At 36.5% G+C, this 19,718-nt stretch overlaps 1 protein-coding gene across 2 annotated transcripts in view; it reads right to left on the bottom strand.

Moving 5' to 3' along the window:
• Positions 1-19,718, bottom strand: part of EEA1 (early endosome antigen 1) — a 64,751-nt gene that overhangs the window by 26,335 nt on the left and 18,698 nt on the right. For both annotated transcript variants that reach the window (XM_053943696.1, XM_053943695.1), the window contains 14 exons: positions 19,237-19,364; positions 15,333-15,387; positions 15,129-15,194; positions 14,246-14,285; positions 13,319-13,426; positions 13,111-13,232; positions 11,542-11,697; positions 8,998-9,114; positions 6,680-7,018; positions 3,120-3,269; positions 1,997-2,116; positions 1,564-1,767; positions 692-892; positions 374-487 (listed from right to left, as the gene is read on the bottom strand). In XM_053943696.1, the coding sequence (XP_053799671.1) occupies positions 374-487; positions 692-892; positions 1,564-1,767; positions 1,997-2,116; positions 3,120-3,269; positions 6,680-7,018; positions 8,998-9,114; positions 11,542-11,697; positions 13,111-13,232; positions 13,319-13,426; positions 14,246-14,285; positions 15,129-15,194; positions 15,333-15,387; positions 19,237-19,364 (1,920 nt within the window). The remainder of the gene's footprint in view (positions 1-373; positions 488-691; positions 893-1,563; positions 1,768-1,996; positions 2,117-3,119; positions 3,270-6,679; positions 7,019-8,997; positions 9,115-11,541; positions 11,698-13,110; positions 13,233-13,318; positions 13,427-14,245; positions 14,286-15,128; positions 15,195-15,332; positions 15,388-19,236; positions 19,365-19,718) is intronic.

The raw sequence follows: 19,718 nt of genomic DNA on the forward strand, positions 1-19,718 counted from the left end.
CCGGCAGCTGATAGGAAATTTATGAGTCAGCAATAAGAGTTAGAAGTTTTTGCTTCTACTGTGTGCGTTCTACAGTCTTTTCTTCATAGCATACACACAGGAATTGAACAATACCTCCAGAATACCTAAGGAAAGCTTAGATTCTGAAGAATAACCCTATAGCAAGGAGTGGACTCGCAAGCAAATTCCTTGCACTGCGAAATATATTTGCTCTGGAGCAGCAAAAGGAATTGAATGCGTATCACATGGTTAAAATATCCTAAATTATCATTCCCAATCCTTATTCATATGTGCATTGAGTTTGTAAACAGAATATTCTTGGGCTTTTAAGCAGTTTTTAGGTAACATAGAAAATTTATGTGTCACTTAATACCTGTTGTTTATCTTGCAGTGCATTCTGGGCAGTGTCCAGATGGTTCTGTAGATCTGCTCTCTGAGCAGCTTTTGATGCTTCTGCCGAAAGTAGCAATTCAGTCTTTGCTTTTACCTGAAAGATAAATTGTACTTCACTAAAACATCTGTTTTACCATAGCTCATTCTATTTTTTTGATAGCCATCAGTAAGTTTTACAGCAAAAACAGCTGTATTCATGTGTTAGTGTATGTATTTCCTTGTAGAAAAATGCATCTTTTCCAAAATGGGAAATCACAACCAGAATTTTTCATCACCATAAAATACAGAGATCCATTACCTGCACATCAAGTTGTGACACTTTCTCTTTACTTTCATTCAACTGACTGGTTAGTTCAGTGATGTTTGTTTCTAGGGAAAGCACACGATCTTGAGCAGCTCTTAGGTGTGCCTTTTGTTCCTGCACTTGTTCATGCAAATTCTCTTGGGCTTGTTTATGACTTTCTGATTGATTTTTCAGCTTTTCTGTCAGCTGAGTTACCTGCAGTGGGGAAAAAAAAACAATGTGAGAAGGATGGAACAGCATGTCCAAGGAAGTAAAAACTTTATTTTAGTGTGTCTTATTATGGCTCTGGAGACTCAATGCTATCACATTTCTTTTCCTGAACCATTACAGTAAAGCTATATTGTACACAACACCAGAGTTTAAATAGGTTACCAGCTGAAAATAGAAGCAAAAGGGAATTGTCAATTTGGCCTTAATGTAACAGAAACAAAATACTAAGGAGACAACAGATGCAGGCTAAACTGAATTTTGGTGTTGAAAGCAGGAATCAAACCTCTTTTTTAAATGAGTAAAACAAATATATATATTATATTTATTGACATATAGTTGTAACTATATTTATAGGTTTTTACAAGCATACGCATATACAAATACATATATGAAGTTATGTGTATAGCTATTTGTAAGTACATATTACTAGCATATGTACAAATGAAGTATCTATGAATTCCTTTCCCTACACTGATAGCATGGAAGTCACCAAAACACAAGTTATGTGAAATTTACAGTAAGATCTTTAAAGCAAGTTTAAAGAAATGGAATAGTATAGAAAAGATTAGTGTCATATCTGATGAGATAGAAAAAAAAAAGGAAACAAGATTAAAAAATAAGAATGAACGAAAAGACCAGATCTTGAAAGTTCTTACCTGTATTTGTAATGCATGGTTTTTCTCTTGTAGCTGGTTAAGAACTGCAGTTTCTCCTTCACCAGCTTGAATTTTTGCATATAAGTCCTCTCTTTCCTTTTCTAGCAGAGAGATATTGTCCTTACTTTTTTGAAGCAAAGCCTCAAGATTTTGTATTTTTTGGTCCTTATCTCCAATTTGTCGTAGTACTTGCTCCAGATCATTCTAGACAAGAAGATAATAGTGTTTAATTACAAGGACCTTAAAAGTTGCGCCTATTGCATAAAATATCAATAAATTTTTCAAACACTTTCCTTATATTCTATTCCAGATTTATAAGTTAATTTCTTGAAACCAATATAATTCCTGCAAGTCACTTTTAGAAAGAAGATGTATTTAGCATAATGAAACCCTGGAACCCATTTTCACACGGGTGAATACATAACTACATTACCTGGGCTTCTCGTAGTTTTGCTGTTGTATTCTGCTGAAGTGTCTGCTGCTCCTGGTGCTGCTGCTTTGCCTTTTCTAATTGATGTTGCAATTCTGTGGAATTTGCTGCTTTTTCCTTTAGCTGAAAAAAACCCCAAAACCAAATACGAAACAAACCAGACTAATAAGTGGGAAAAAAGCACCACTCAGTATGCCAATTGTACTCAATGTTCACTCTAACTATAGAAGATTTTAGTGTAAACATGGATATTTTAAAACTTGCATAAAAACAAAAATCTGTAATACTAGATCAAAATCTAATCAAAGCATTCATTACAATTAATTGGTGAGATTCTATATCACAAGCAAGAACTATAAAAGAATTATCAGATGCATGTAATTTAGCTCTCAAATAATCTAAAACATAAGAAATTTTTAGTATGTTTTTTGCAATAGTTGTTAAGATGTAACATGACTGATAATAAAGATACCTGTAAAACAACATTATTATTACTTTTTTTGGCAACTTCAGTAGCAACTGTCAGTCATTATTTTAGTAGCAACTCCAGTTTAGCAGTCTCTCCACTTCTATACTAGTCAAGGCTTTGCAAATTAGCTACAGAAAAGTTTAAAGCTTTGACAACATACCACTCAGATATTTGGCCAATCCCCCTACAGTCAGCAGAAAATCAGCAACATATACAAGATATTCATTAAAACAAATCAAAATTTATAAAACAAGTGTTTTCTGCCCATCCAACCCACACTGATTATTAACTATCAATGACCTGCTGTACCATGTTTACTTTTTCTTCATATAGGGCTTTATCTGAAAATATCTACATACAAAACTACCCCTATGGGCCTATGTCCACCTAAGTTGTTTTTTCCTAAGACCCTCAGACAAAGCTCGTAAGTGCAAAATGCACAATTTTTGTTCATTTGTTAAGCACCACAAACACACATACATCTGTAAAAACAAGCAGCATCTAAGCAGATTTTGGTGATTTTACTCTAAGTCCTTGACAGTATTAGTCAAAAGAAATCCCCATGAAAAACAAACTTTATAAACTGCAATATCATCCCAAGTGTGGGTACAGACATATCACCAGAACAAATTATAGAACTGGCATAAAAACCCCTACCTGCTCTTCAGCACGAGAAAGTTTTAACTGTAGGTCAGCCACCTGCTGCTCTTTGTCCATCAGTTTCTCACTGGACAGCTGCCTCTGTTCCTTGAGCCGCCCATGCGCTTCCCCTAGCTGGCGCTCTGTTTCTAGGAGTTTACTGTGCAACTGCAAGAAAGAGTCATCCACTTTTTCAGTCATTCCTTAGCCAACAGTGACATATACTCATTTTGTGCAATGTTTATGCAACGTTCTCATAACCCAGACCAAAACAAGTCCATGACCTCTTGAAGTCATGTATGTACCTCGTACACCTCAAGAAACACAAATCATGTTAAAAAAACAGCATCAATGGCACAGGCAAGAAGAGATATTCAAAAAAGTAGGTTGGAAGGACCTAGAAACATCCTCAATTATCTACAGGAGCCCTTCAAAACAAGTTACAGAGATTTAACAGAAAGAGGGTGGTCCTTCAAAAGCATAAGGACTATCATGTAAAACAATGATGCTTTGAGCCATCTCAGCTTATCCAGTTCACCAGCTGACTCCTGTAAATCCAGTGGCTGAAGCACCCTGCCTTTACCTGCTCCACCGCCTCCCACAATGCACTGTTCTGCTAGAATATTAAGAGTGTAATTTTTAGTTTGAGCTGGCTACATCAATGGCATTCATTCTCTGCAGAGAAGAGATACATGAACAGTCAGTGTAGGGTACACGGCAACTTTGGTGGCTTATAGTCCAGTACCTTCCAGCAGCAAAGCGTAAGTAGGTGGATGTGCTCTTCCAGCTGGACACAAACCTGCTTCATGATTATATCAGTCATCAAAAACAGTACTTCACCATCTTCAAAGTGCACGGATGGCCTTTTACAATTCACTGTTCTAAAAAACTCTTTTCATAAAGTCAGTTTACTCTATGTGAAACTGCCACTCTAGGTCCTGGGTTGCCTCCTGCCTACTTCTACATGAACATGTTCAAGACACAATGACCTGTTAATTCAGTGCAAAACCAGAGAAAGGATCAGACCTTGCAGCACAGCAAGAACTTCCCATAGGTTGTGGGAAAGCTACAAATGAAGCTTGCTCCCCCCTATGCTTTTATGTCCATTTACCTTTTAACTCAAGGTCCTCCCTTCAAACTCCTAAACCTTCCTCATGCTTTACTTAAATCCCTACTAATATCTATGCAAAAGGCAGCCCAATTTTACTGTTCACTATAAGCAATCACTCTTTGACTAACTGGCTGCCTAGCAGAGCAGAAAAAGGAACAGTGATTGTGATACCATTACACTTTCCACCCAGGCATTAAGGTGGGGTGAAGCCTCTCTCTTGCTGTCTGTTTCCCAAAGAATTTAATACTGAAGGACTTAACACAGAAGTCCTTTGGGCCATGGGTCAAAATTTAGCTCAAGATATCAAAAAATGCAAAAGTTCAAAGGGTTTGGAGACAGGGAAATAAATGTATCCATTACTTACCTTCTTAAAAAATCAAGCTAAATTACCTGCCCACAACCACAAAAATCATGAGTGAAAAGCTGCTTGGCATGTGGCCAAAATGCTGACTGCTAACGGTGACTGTACAGTTAAGAAAGAGGTAAGAGAAGAGGGAGGACAGAGTGAGGAGAGACCCTAATCTCTCCTCCAGGAATGAAGAACATTTGTCTTTTCTTGCAGGATCACCAAACTATAAATATTTCATCCTAAAATTACAAACAAGAACTGTAGGAAAAAATCTATTGAAGAAAGATTGCAAGAAGATAACTATTAAGTATTCATGGCTATGCTAATACTGAGAGAAAATGTTTGGAAAGAGGGAAATCAGTAAACCATATTTTACACTAGTTACTTTTATTACAGGTATGGTTAAGTATTTTTGAAGAACTTTAAGATGACATGTCCTGCTTAAGTAAACAAGACCATAAGATCCAGGATTAACCTATGCTAGAGAAGGCAAAAAACAAAAAAAAGCAAAAAATATATAGTCTTTGAAAGACAATCACGTAGATTCAAGTTTTCTCAACAGAATTTATTAGCAATTAACATTTCTTCAAAACTGAAGGAGTCCAGACTCTCTTGTCCACACCCTCCTCCTACTGCCATGCTGGAACCAACACTGTAACTGAAATTTCTTCCATTAAGATCACCTCTTCCACATCACCCAAATTCTAAAATGTACAAACTTAATCAGACACGCACTCATTCAAATGAATTTTGAGAAGATGACAAGGATCTTAAAAAATGTGATTTGACTAAACAACTATATATATACTTCCCTAAACAGAATTCATATTCTAAATGTAAGCTAATGGACTACATGCATAAAAAAGGTAATTTCAGTGAAGTACCAAGTGAATAAACAAGACAAATTTAGTCTTCTCATTATAATAGTAAATGAACTCTTCTTTGCAGGAAGAGAAGGGAAAATATGTTTATGCTTGGCTTTTCTTTTCTTTTATACCAGGTACAAAGGGGTTTTTTCTTGCACTATTCTTTTACTATACAATTCTAAAACACATCCTGAAGTCCAGCGGTTTGTGGAAGATTTCTTGCCCAGGTTGTCTTCCTTCCCAATAGTATCACCAGAGAATGTGTCATGCCTCTATTTCCTTTCATAGGAATTCATTCAGCAATGCCTTATTCACATCCTCCTCCTTAATCTTCCCACCCCAAAAATCCTTTTGAAAATGCCCTCTGAGGCTGAAGACAGATTTCAGCTCAACTTCTTGGCTATGGTTCTATTGCCCAGGCAGTTTCATCAAATGCAGATAACTAACATAATGATCTCTTCTCACCCTAGCAGAAGACTGATAGGAGAAGAAAAGACATTCTGGGGATGTAACACACACATAAACATGGTTCAGCCAAGTCACAGTTCTTCAAAGATAAACTATATACAGGGAGCTTTCAACTTGATATGCTTCAGATTTTACAAAGTTTGAAAACTCAAAAACATTCACTTTAAAACAAATAAGCTTTAACAAGATTAAAATGAAGTATGTCATACTAACAAATAAAGATATATTCTTTTACATCTTAAGACTGGACATGATTACTGATATACAAGTATTTCTCCAGTCTAACATATTACTCTCCAAAAAAAAGAAAAATTGAATTCAACCAGCCTCAAGTTTCAAAATGCTCAATGTTACATGAAACTCCTACTTCTCTTAAGTCATTTGACTCAGCAGAATAACGGGTTCTGAATGGGGGGATGTATGCTCTGGGTGCTCTCCCAGCTATCAGCAACATAAAGAGAAGATGTTTGGGGAGAAACACTAAGGAAGCAATATCAAGATTTCAAATGACCCTGGCTTTTCACACTAGATATTCCCTACTATATTCACTACTCAGAGTTAAAGCAAATCAAGCACTGTTCAGTTCTAATGCAAAACCAAGACTCACTTTTCTCAAATTTCCTATAGAGTAGTAAAATACAAATGCTGGCTCATTACTCTCTTTCAAATAAAGAAATGTAAATGCATGTCCATAAGAAATATGCATGTGCAGTTTTCTTAACTTATGAGATGATTTTAAGGAACCATTCAAACAGGATGTTCTAAGAGGCTTAAGGAAACTTACCTGACTGAGCTCGCTTTGGAGTTGCAGGCCATGCTGCTCTTTTTCCTCCCTCTGCTGCTGGAGCTGTTTACATTCTGCCTTGAGATGCTGGTACTTTGTCTCTACTTCAGACAGCTCTTCTTTAAGTTTCTGGCTTGCTTCTGCCTTCTCACCTAGCTCTGTCTGCAATCTCTGTACTGAGGCCTCAGATGCAGACAGCTTTGCCTGAAGCTGTTGGCAGTCCAGGTCCTTCTGGTGAAAACTTGCCTGCACATTCTTCTGACTCACAGATACTTCATTGTGTTTTTCTTCCAGCTGGGTGTAGTCCTGTTCTTTCTTCAGCAGCTTCTCAGTCAGACTCTGTGAAGAGTTACATAGCAATTCAAGTACAATTCTGCTTGCAGCTGTTCAACATATTTGAATTTCTTTCTAAGTGTTGACGCTGAACAGTTCAAAAACATTCTGTTTAATAATGTTCAAAAACATTATTAAAGAAAATATTAACCTGTATATTGTATTACACATGTTGGTTCTGGAGCCCATACAGCACACAGTTTCAACTGGAAATACTGTTTTTCATATTCTCACATAAATTCACTTCCTCTTACTGAGAACACGACACAAACTCTATTTCCATATCCTGAAAACTAAATTGTTTTCCCTGAATGTTCAAATCAACTTAATTTACAACTGGGGGAAAAGTTGAAAAGTTTTCCATGCTAGCTCTCTTCTGAGCTACAGGCCCTTACTGGCCTCTGCAAGGCAAGCCAAGCCCCATAATTACTGTGCTTTAAAAATGACAGAGTTCCAGCTGATCTCAGAAAACTGATCCTATACACTTACATATATTTCTGTTCTTCTCAGTATAGCTCCTGAAAATATAAGAAACAGCTTTCTTGCTTGAGGTTGTACATGAGCTTGAAAATCTTTGTATCAATGCACAGAAATATCTTCCCACATTGCAACTGGATTATAAATCAATGCTCATATCAAATGTATTATATTCTATATATTCTACATATAATGTGTTCTATCATGAATTAATGGCTCCTCCCAGACAGATTTTTCAAGGATGACACACTGTTCAAATTGGAAGCAAGTTCTCTTATTGGAAGCTAGTCTTACCTTTTCCAATTCTAGGTCCAGCTCCTCCAGGGCCAAAATTCCTTAGCTAGCATATAATTCCTATGGATACCATCTTACAAAAAGCTGCGTTAAGAGATGGCTGTAAACTGCTTTAAATCACTAAAACTGCAAGAGGAAAAGCAGTTCACTGCCACTTCATCTCTTCCTGTTCCTCAAGATGTGTTTGTCATTAAACTGACATAGCACAGGACTCTCTCTTAATGTGTGGTTATCTTATGCATCAATCTGTTTCACTCCTCATTTGTTAATGAAATACCAAGAGATTCAGGAAAAGGCTCTATATTTTACAGCAACACTTCTGCCAAAAGCTTGATTCATTGTTGCTGGTCTGTGGAAAATTACAGCATGACAACTCTTACTTTTTCAGTTCCACACCTGATTTAGTGAGCCAAACAGAGTCATCCTGGTAAAGGTAGTTTTATTTACCAAATTTTAATTGCACCTTCCTATATTTTTTGCAAATGCTTTAATATTAGATTACATTAAATACACTCTGTTTGGTCCCTGCCCTTTCCTATTTCCAAGGCTGACAAGGTTCCTAGTAAATTCATGTATGTAATGTCCAGTTCATACCTGGTATTACATGCAACATAAAGCAGTACACATCTTTGTCCTTGTTTCCTCTCCCCCTTTACTTCCATTTTTACCCCCACAATACATGACTTCTAAACACAAATACAAAATGCAGCAAGCTCAAAGAGCTCTGATAACAGCTCTCAAAGAATCTAAGTTGAGAAGTTTCTGGAATTAATTTCCATTTTCTACCATTCATGATGCCAGTAAATGGCCTGAAAAATATGACAAAAGTACAGTCTAAAAGCTAATAAACTGGAAAACCAACAAAGAGAACTCAGAATATCTTTCAAATTATGATTTTTAGGCAGAATGTATTATTTCCAGGGATACTACTTTTAATGTGTGAGATGGCAATTCTGCTTAACGATAGGTAACCATAAACTACAGCAATTAAAAATTTGGAATCATAGAAACATAAAGAATTTCAGTTGTAGGATATGATTATCATTAAAATATGGTGTTTGCTTGTGCATTATAGTAGTCCAATTGTTAAACAAAATGGCAAACAAATTCTCAACTCCTGCAAGAAGTTAGTCTTCAGTGCTTCCAAAGGCATTGTGTGATGTGTTTCCATTTTAATGTCAGCTGACAAGCATAGGAAATAATAGCATTCTCACCTGATTCTTCTGTTCTAGCTCTTTGACTGAACTTTGAAGTTTTTGCAGCTCCTGAACATACACAGCTACCTCCTGAGGTCCTTTGGCAAGTTCAGCTCTTAACTGGTTAATGGTAGCCTGCAAAGACAAAAAGAAAAATCCACATTTAAAACAAAGCTTTCCATGCATAAATCCCAGAAAAGCAAGATGTCTGGTAGCAAAATAAAAATACGCTATAAAAAAATAATAAAAAGCCTAGGGAAAAAATCACCTGTAAACTAAGCTCAGAACACCATCAGAAGTATCACTGAGTGTAATTTCACAGCTGAGATTCATTTATGTTCTATTCTGGAAGATGAAAATCTCACTCAATCCAATAGCAAATGCCAGGTTAAACCCAAAACTGACGAAAATCGTAACAGATTATCCATTAATAATTATCATAGTTCTAGCCAAAGGTGAAACCTTCCCAAGTCATTGCAGTTACATGGCCAAAATCTTGGCTGCCCTAGGAAGGGAAATGTGCAGGAAAAGGCTCTAGAAGCAAGTCTGACATTTGATGCAAACTTGGTGTGTGACTTTTGGACACATCAACCTGGCAGGTCAGCATAATCAGAGGAACAATACTACCCCATTAAACAGGATCAGTACAGAACAGAATATATCAATGACTGCACAGTATTTGAATACAGTAATGGAAGAAAACAAGAAAATCACTTTAGGGCATAGCTGCCCTAAAACATGTTGTGTGTTAATGCACTCATTTCAAATACACTATATAATAGTGACCTTTTTTAAAGAAGTTTTCTTTCCTATTGTTCTCATAAGCAGAGATTTCAGCACAAATGCATAAATACTGAATTCAAAAGTGAACTAAAGCAGAACACAAGTAATAGACAATGAGCATCCAATTTACAACCTTCCGACAGAAAAAGGAACACCAAAGAGAATGTAAGAACACAGTATATGACTGCATATAGTTAACTGACTTTCTGTAACCCTGTGCTTTACAACACTGTTTCATAACAGAGCTGTTAGCTAAAACATGTCCTAGGATCACTCTTTTTTGGCTAAACATTCCAGGAAGTTATCAGAAAACAGTACGGTTATTTCATACTGAGAGAATATAATGAAGAAAATGTGCAGAAGCTTACAAAGGACACCACTGCAGCCTTTCCAGCTAGAATCGTAACTTAAATGCATAAAGATCCATTTCTTGTTCACAATTCAGTAAGACCGTCCCGCATTTCTTTCTTAACAGGGAAACACATCCTGGGTAAATATTCAGTCCTGGTATTTTCTTGCTGATGTGTCTGTATGAATAATGAACCATTAAAAAACCAGGAATGCTTTTGTTTAATAACATCTTAAATTGGTCTTGATATGAAAGAAATTTGCTATAAAAATTAAATGCTTTCCAAAAAATTTACCTCAAATTTAAGTGTCTCTATCAGAAAGCAGAAAAATAAAGTGGATAAAATGGAAAGATGGAAAGATGCAGTTGCAAAGCTGTAGTAGACACACTTCCTCAAATTTGTTTTATAAATATTCCAGTGTTTCTAATGCCTTTGCTTAGTGGGAGGGGAAAAAAAAAAAGCAAAAAAACACTAGTCCTGGCTTTATTAAATTTACCCTCAATTTAGGCTACTAATTTTGTTTACTTCTTTGGGCACTCAAGTTAACAATCAAGCCCAGGTGCTGCATTTAATGAAGATTTCTAATATATTGAAACAAATCCCACTAAGCAGAGATTCATAGCAATGCTTAGCTCCAAAGCAGTGCAGCTGTTTTCATAACACATTCACTATGCAGGAGCCACTATAGTGAAAAACTAAAGATGAAAGGAACCGCTCAGTATAAATATTCATGTGAAAGATGTAGATGCCACTTTCAGGTACAGCTCTGAAAAAAGGTATAAACACCCAACAGATTTAGGTGACAATTGTAGACTGTACTATTCTTCACATCCCTCTCCGGCAGTATTTGAAGATGCTCATATAGGGCTAATACGATTTTTGTTATTTTCACCCATACTGAGCATTTACCTTATTTTAAAGATATTTACTTTGAAAACCAGTATTAATATGTGTATCCTCAGCCAACCTGTAAAACCAGCTATGGATGGTGTAAAAACCACTTTAAATTTTCAGTCCTTGATGTGATCTTGAAGAGCAAGGCTGAGATGAAACATGGCCAAACATTTATGTCAAGCACTGCAGCCAATGTGCCAATGAAGGACTTCCGGTTCTTATTTTCTTATGCATAACACTTAGCAACATTGTATTTTAGCCAGGAGCTGTTTGAGACAATTTGAAGAGTAGAGTCTTCTTAAAGAGCCAAATCTGAGATGCTGCATCCCTTTTCCTCTGCTTGTATTGAAGTGGAAGGCATAACTGACAGAAGAGCAGAATAACCAAAACTTTTGAAGAAGTGAGAAGATTTAATTAAGAAAAATGCTTTTTCATTATGATTAATTATTTTCCATTTTCATACGGTAACCATGGCAAAGCTAGAAATCACATCTTTATGTATGATTATTATTATTATTATGCATGATTATTATACCTCAGAGTTAGCCTGCTCAGCCTGCAAGTGCTTGCACTCATCTTTCAGCTTTTCAGATTCTCTTTCACGTTCCAGGGTCATTTTATCCATCAATGTTTGAACTTGGACCAGCTCCTTTTTCAGGACAGCCACATCTTCCACACCAGGCCTTTGTAGCTGAAAAGTTGTGAGCAGTGAGCAACATCACAATTGCAGACATGCTTCCAGTGTCAATGTAATTTCTAAAACTCTACCAAATCATCCATTTATAGACAAGGTGACATATACAGTGTTACAGCTAGGCTTTAAAAAAAAAAAAAAGACAAAAACCTCCCCAAAAAAAACCCCAAAAACCACAGAGAAATGCTTAGAATTCCCAAAGAAAACTGTATTTAAGGGCTAATTTTTAGTTTTTGTCTGCTAAATTTTGATCTTGCTGATTTATTTCAACCAAATCTGACAAAAGGAGAATTGTCTCAGAGATTTAAGTTCTGTAACTTTTATGTAGGTAGATGGCTAGATACAGGATACTGCCCCTGTCTTCAAGAATTATTCCAGAAAAATCACCACAGATAAAAGAAAAGGGCAGCTGAAGGCAGTGTCTTGAAGATACTCAGATATGGCTCATACCAAACCCACAGGTAAAATCTGTTGGTAATTGCATCTCGAGCACCATAACATCCCTCAGCATGAAACAGCATGGAGGGAAAGGGGAGGGACGGCAACTAGGAGCACTAAAGAAAGCAGAGAAAAGGAGTGTTGGCATCTTTAGAAGAGAAAAGGAACAGAATAAATGATAAGGAAAAGGCAAGACAAAAAGCAACTAATAGGGAGGAATGGATAGGCCCAGCATTTGTGCAAGGCCAATAGGCCCTTAAGGGCAGTCAGCTACAGGGAAGAAGGGGGATAAACAAGTCCTACTTTCCTCCAGAGTCTAAGCAGTAGCTGAGTGTGAGAAACTAGGAAATTCCTTGCATTACTGCTTTAGAACTTGCTGAGTCACTGGGATTGCTCCCTGGAGCCATGGCTGAATATAAAAGTCATCAGGAGCCCAAATCCTGGAATACACACACATTGGTATTATCAGCCAAGCACAAGAGGGACAAGATTAACATAGGCATGATGGTGACAGCTGCCAGTTTTTCAGCCACCATGTCACAAAACACCTCTCTGAGCATTTCTTAAAAATCCAGCTGCCCAAGGACAGTCAGAGCGTAACACCTCATGGAAAAAGAGTGATCTAAAGATAGCTGTGGAAGTCAGCAATGGCATGCTCCAAGTTCAGGTCTGTGCAGCATATCTATATGTATAACACACTGCAGAAATGCTGAAGGGCAAAGCATCAAACAAGAAGACTATAACATAATGCAGGGTGAATTTTAATATATGTCAGAAACAACATAAAATTTCTCACTGGAAAATCACTGAAAATGCAGATCAAAAACAATGGTACTCTGAACTTTTTCAGCCCACAAGCAGGTATCTTCAAGTTCAATAGACTTTCACTGCTTTAAAACTGTGTTTGCAAGCACTTAAATAAACCCCTCCCTTGACTTGAAAACAACAAAAACATTAATGTGATGTGAATACCAGTTCTGTCTTTAAGTCTTCTACTGTACTTTTCTCTTTCTGCAGTTCTTGTCTCAGGTTTGTCACTTTCTGTTCTGCACCTTCCCGAAGGCTGATTTCTTCATCATACTTTGATTTAAGATCTGATAAGAAAGCATTTAAATAAATGATCCCTTTCACAAATTGCACAAGTAAGGAAGAGAATCAGTTCTCATTCTAATACACTTACCCACAATTTCAGTGGCCAGTTGTGCTGCTTTTTGCTCAAATAAGTCTTTCATTTGCTTAATGTTAAAATTTTCTACTTGGATCTCTTCTAGTTGCCGTTCTAATGATTCTATTTCCATAAAAAGAACAGTATTATTTTCTAGACAAATTCAGACAATACAGTTCCTCATGCTCATAACTAACCATGAGAGGTAAATATGTAATCCGAAATCTCTTAACATCTAATCATCTTAGCAAAGTGAACAACTTTACTGAAGTTAAATATCTGCAAGCATGATGTCACTGTCGCTAGCTGAGTGCTCTGCAGGATTAAGTACATACTGGTTTTCATTGGTCACAAATAGCTCTTCAGATCACTGCAACATGATGTTGAACTCCAAGCCCTGAACTGTAATTAAAAGCTTTAATCAGTATCAGTTAGATAGTTTATGTATAAATAGGGAAAATTTTATTCTATGAGAGCCTCATGGAGAAAAACAGAGCAAAAATTATGGGTCTTCAAAACAAAAAACACAAAAAAAATTCACTGTTTTCTTTGCTAGAGATGAGCACAGAAAAACACTACATAAAACCATCACTGAAAAATGCTATAATTTATATAGGCTAGTGCTGTAGTATATATCTGACTGCTTGAATATATGAAATGATTAAAGAAGTGTTCAAAATGCTTCATGAGAACTGCTTTCACATTCAGAACTCCTGTTTTGCTTCTAAAAATTTCAAATCCTTAGCCCCTGGAACATTTCCCCAGACTACTGCTTAACATAAATAGTTCTTAATAGATCTTAAAATGAACTTTTTTTGCCAGCAATTGTAACATTCCAGCTTTCTAGCTCTTTAATTTACCAGAAGTGCTAATTTACCTAAAAGCTAAACCAAAATAAATTCCAAAGCTGTGCAGAAGTTAATATAATAAAATGTTAGCCACCTGTAGACGTAGCTGTTGTCAATCCATCAGATTTAGATTCCTTAAGAAAACAGAATAAATGCAGCATTAGATAGTAGGAATAAATACTACTACTTCCAAAGTTCATCCATTTTTTGGAAAAGACAGGGAAACAAAGACTTCTGTGCTCAAATACTGCACTGCAGTATAAAAATACCTGAATTCAAACAGTTGTATTTGGAAGACTGGAAAAGGCCAAGATGACTTTTCATTTCATATATCACGACACTATTAAGGTTTCCACTCGTAAGGCTCCAGTAAGAATGCCCCCCCCCTCCCTTTCCTCAGTATAGAAATCTGTCCTAAAAACAGAGGTTACAGACATCTAGAAGTACATCCTGAGAGGGAGCTTTGTCAGAAAGCAATTTTGGAGGTTTGTAACTATCCCGCATCTAAGCAGCTCATAGTAATGAAAAAAAGCAAGAGCTTCCTTTAGGGCACAGCAAACTACAATTTGCCTTGCATTATATTTTGAGCTCAGCTGGACACCTATGAAATACCACTGCTGTTTTCCAAAAGTTCTTACAAGAAAGACTCCATAGCCTTTTCTCATAAAAGATGAAACACCACATTCAACTTACTTTCTTTAATAAACTGAGTTCTGAATAAGCTCAACAGAAGGAAAAGTCTAAACTGAACTTGTAGTGAGTAATATGGAATAGACAGTAGTATCTATTTTGACTTTGTTCTTTATATTTACATATACAGTTACATTGTGTAGAGATAACTAGCTTTGTTTGCAAGAACACGTCAATATTTAAATTACAGAACTAACTAAATCAGGCCACGTGCCTTACAATAAAGGTTTTAATCTTCAACGTCAATGTTGACGATAAACCTGCTTCAAGTATTTTAAAGCAATTACTTGCTGCCGCTGCCCCTGCAATTTCTCTAGTTCTTTCTTCAGCTCTTCTGAATACCATCTCTCCTCCTGAGGGGGAAAATGATAAAAAAAAAAAAAAAAAAAAAAAAAAGGAGATGGGGAGACACTATCAATTTGGTTGCTTAATACAGTGGAACACTTCAATTTGAAACAAAGAACCAAGTGCAAGTAAAATACATTTCCAACCTTCAGTGAAGCTTGCAAGTCTTGGACTTCTTGTCGGAGCAGTGATACTTCATCTCTGAATAAATATATCCACAGAGTGAAGAAAATGAATACACAGTGGTTATATTTTGTCCATTACATACAAGTTGTAAGGTGAGTTAAGTAATTGGACTGATAGTCATAATATTACATAAATACATAGTACTATATAAATATAACTTACATAATTATAAATATTTATTTTTAGGGGTTTTTTTAACTTGGAACAAACAAGATTTATATAATTTTGCACATCTGAAAAATGCCAAACATATTAAATGGATAAGTAAAGAAATAGATATGAAAAAAAGTCTAATGAAAACAGAATGTAAATCTAAATCAGTGCATCAGCTCAACCACATGAGTTCAGAATGACAAAGCTATGCATTGGGATATTTAACTGGTTTGCATGCCTTTGTACAAAAAGGACAGGTTTCTTCTCCTTCACTTCCCATATCACGTAAAGGAACACTGCTAAGCGACATCATGCTATCTTACTCCCGAAATACGCAGTTACATAATTTTTCATCCACACAGCAATTTGGTATGCCCCACAGACATATTCACTTAATGGTCTGAATATTTAAAGCCTTAGAATTTTAAATTCTCAAATTTCATGCTCAAGCCTCCAGCCACACAAGAACACAAGATCCAAGGCTAGAACTGTTAGTAATTGATTGACACAGAACCCTTTAAAATCACAGGTCTCCTTACAGAGTTGCACAACTATACACAAAAGGATAATGTTGCACTACGGAGATACAGCCACTCCAAATCAAGAATACAAGGTTCATTAAAATAATGCAAAAATACTCTTTCTTATTGTTTGTACAGTGGCAACACTAAGGATTACACAGAATATATACGTAAGGTACCAGTGCCAACAAATCCTCTCAGTTTTATACCATACAATTTTATTGCTGCTGGTGTGCATTATCCCCTCCTCCGCAGATGTTCTTTCAAATTATCTCATACTTAGGAGAAAAGAAACCACCAAAGCAAGTTATTCCTTAGCTAAACTGGTGAGAAATAAATTCAATCTACATTAGCATATTAACATCAGGTCAGGGTCATCAAGTAGTATGTGAAACATGCATTTGAACCAGTGGAGCAAGAACTCCAAGGTACATCTATTATAATGACAAAACAAACATGGGATATTGTGAGATTTACTTTTTTTCAGAGGAAAATTTTGTTATTTTGTCTATTATATTGTCTATTATTATAGACATTATTCTGCCTGTGTGATACATTTCCTGGAGGTTTGCAAATACAACTTTACTGAGGCAGGTGTAGCAGCATTCCAAAACCTTTACATTGGTTGTAGGTGGAGAAGAGGTAGTCACTTTCTCATCAGTACAAGTAAATAAATGAGCTAAGACTCAGATCTAAGATTATAAATAAAGAAGCAGGTGGAACAGTTAGCTATATTGAAGTTGAACTGAACATACACCAGACCTGCAATACCAAAGCATTTAATATGCTTTGGTCTTCACAACAGATTGAAGGATTTGAGTTCTATAAAGCAAGTTTGTAGTAGAGGGGAAGGTGGAGGGGAGGAGAATGGAATCAGTTTGTAATGTAAGGAGCCTTCTACAGTAGTTGCCTTGATATCCCCAACAAAATTTTACTCAACCATTCTAAAATGAAACCTGAATTTAGTTTAACCAGTGGAAAATGCATGGGGGGTGGGGGGGGGGGTCTGGGGGGATTAGTGTAAGGGATCACTACAGGCATTGTAACTTTGCTTTTCTTCCCATCATCCAAATCCTCACCAAATCTCCTTTTCTGCTAGCACTGTGAGTATCCTTTCCTCCTCTCAACACATCTGAGCCTACCAACTGGAAAATCCTTAATGCCTTTTTATTATGGTCCACTCTGTTTCCCACTTGTAAAGCCAGTGTCTCCACCCTAGTACTGAGTACTGATGGCCTTGCTGAATCACACTGAGGGGAGTTACCATGATTTACTCTTGGAACTCATTCATCATAGTTTACTGGGGAGTGGGAGGAAGAGGAAACTGTGTACTTCCCAGTACTTAACTTGTCCTGTTTACTACATATGGAATTTCACCTCCCAGTCTTGGTCCTAAGAATTGCACATAAGCTTCACACATGGAGAGCAAGTGGAGTGGCTCCCTGCTGCAGGCTGCAATATTTCTTTAATATGGAATTCCAAGGCTTGGAAAAACATATTTATGTTGAATGAGAGTTTTCTCAAGCAAGCACCCAAATGAGTAGCATTAAAGAATGCCACACTAATAGGAAAATATAGCTCATGTGTTACACAATGGCTCTCACCAGACTCCCTTTATTCCATTCTAAACTCCCTGACCTCGTCCACTTTTTCAATTATGTGAGAGAAAACAAAACTACTTTTCCTTAAACTGTCATGAGCCAGGGAAAAATAACTAAATTTCACCAGCCAACATCTGGCCGGCTTTGGAAATTTGCAGTCATAAAAATAAGTATTTCATAAAGTATATAAACAATATAGTTATGACCAATAATTTTCCCATGTGAATGCTATTATCCTACGAAAGTATCACTTCAGGTCAAAGTTGAACTACTCCAAAAGTACTTAAATCAGCCATAAAAATAATTTTCATTATTGAATAAATATGCACATCAGAAGCCCAGTATCATTTCACTAGTACCCTATCACTTTATCCTGTATAAAGCCCCAGTTCTGATTTCTTTTGATGCAACAGCTGAGAGAGAAGGCAGCTATCCACAAGGAAGGATTCATCCAAGACCTCTGCTAATGCTGGCTCCTACTGGCTTGCCAGCTTTGCTCACTACTGGGGAGATAGAGATCTGCATTTGGGTAACAACTGAAATGTTATCTTCCACACTCTTTCCTCACCAAAGAGCCACGCTCTCTTGAGCTAGTTACATAAATATATGTATTTCTTTCAATGTAATTTTTTGTCACTTGGGACCATATTTCTGCTTGTGACAAAACATCTGAACTGTTTAATTCCCAGGATCGGCAGAAGCCACAGGATCACATGCTGTGCACCTCTGTGCTGCTCACTCTGACTCTCCTGTGTACAAACCAAGGGAGTCTCGGGGAGTGTGACAAAACAGCAGCATGGACTGCTATTTACAGAAGCACAAAACAAGCACTTAACAGAGAAAGAATTAGCAGGAAGGGGAAACCTATGTAAATTTTACCCCCAAGAAAAACCTTCCCAAAGCAACTCAGACTACTCAGTTAAACATTTCTAGAGAAAGTTTCACATTATCAGTTCCTGCTACATATCACTGCTCGCAAAAATTAAACAACCTGATAATCATCCTAGGGATGTACTTAATAATACAGTTTTGACAAAAAAAAATAAATAAACTAGTTAAGATTTCTGAAGATCAGCACAGATTTTCTGAAACACAGAAGGAGAATTACTGGCACACATAGAAACTTCTCAGATTTGCAAATAACTAGGTAATAAGGGAAGCTATTTAGGCAAATACTGATATTGTAATTACCCAGTAAGTACCCTAATTAACTAGGGACAAATTGGGTTTCTTCTCTATCTTTAGGGTTGTCCTCTCCACTCTCCAATGATGATATTTCAGCTTTATGTTAGAAACCCTTATTTTTTCAGCCACACTTGTAAAAATCATTCTGGTCTGTAATGCTGCATTGTCTGCTGAATCAGAAACAGGTGGCTTAATATCATAAAACACATGTATCTGATTTTCACTTACTGTCAGATCAGTATCAGACAACGTAAGTTACAAGCTGCCTTTTAATTCTAGTTGGAAATGGGACCTGAACATTTAAATACTTGACTGCCTAAGTTCAAATTAATAAAACCTTCAGTGTAACTAGAAGCAGCTCAACACTGGCACAAAAGCACATGCACAAACGAGTACTGTTTCACCTTTCCGGTGACAGATGACCTTCCCCTCCATGAGTTGAATCAATGCCAGAATTATGAACTGCTTCATAGTGCTTGAACAGCTCCTCCGCTGATCCATGAGACTTCATACAGAGAGGACAAATAAAGCCCTAGTACAAAAAGGAAAAACAAACAAATAAAAATATGAAATACATTTCTTTTCCATCTTATTTTTATACAGAATGGTAAATTTTGTTTGCACATTTAAGAAGTAGTAAATGCAATTTTGAAGATTCATACTAATTCTTTCATGCTCTAGTAAGAGTTTTTGCAATTAAAATGTTAGAAAATGTCTGCAAAAGGCACATTCCATTATTCAGTGAGTTTTTTTCCCCAACAGTATAACATACTAGCAACAAAATTTTATTTAGCAAAATAAAAAGGACTGTTCTGCAATTCCTTCCCCCTGCAACAAAACAATTTTCCATACAACTTTTCATAAAATCCCATTCGTATTCCAAATA

Source organism: Vidua chalybeata, chromosome 5 (genome assembly GCF_026979565.1).
Source record: "Vidua chalybeata isolate OUT-0048 chromosome 5, bVidCha1 merged haplotype, whole genome shotgun sequence".
Lineage (NCBI taxonomy): Eukaryota > Metazoa > Chordata > Aves > Passeriformes > Viduidae > Vidua > Vidua chalybeata.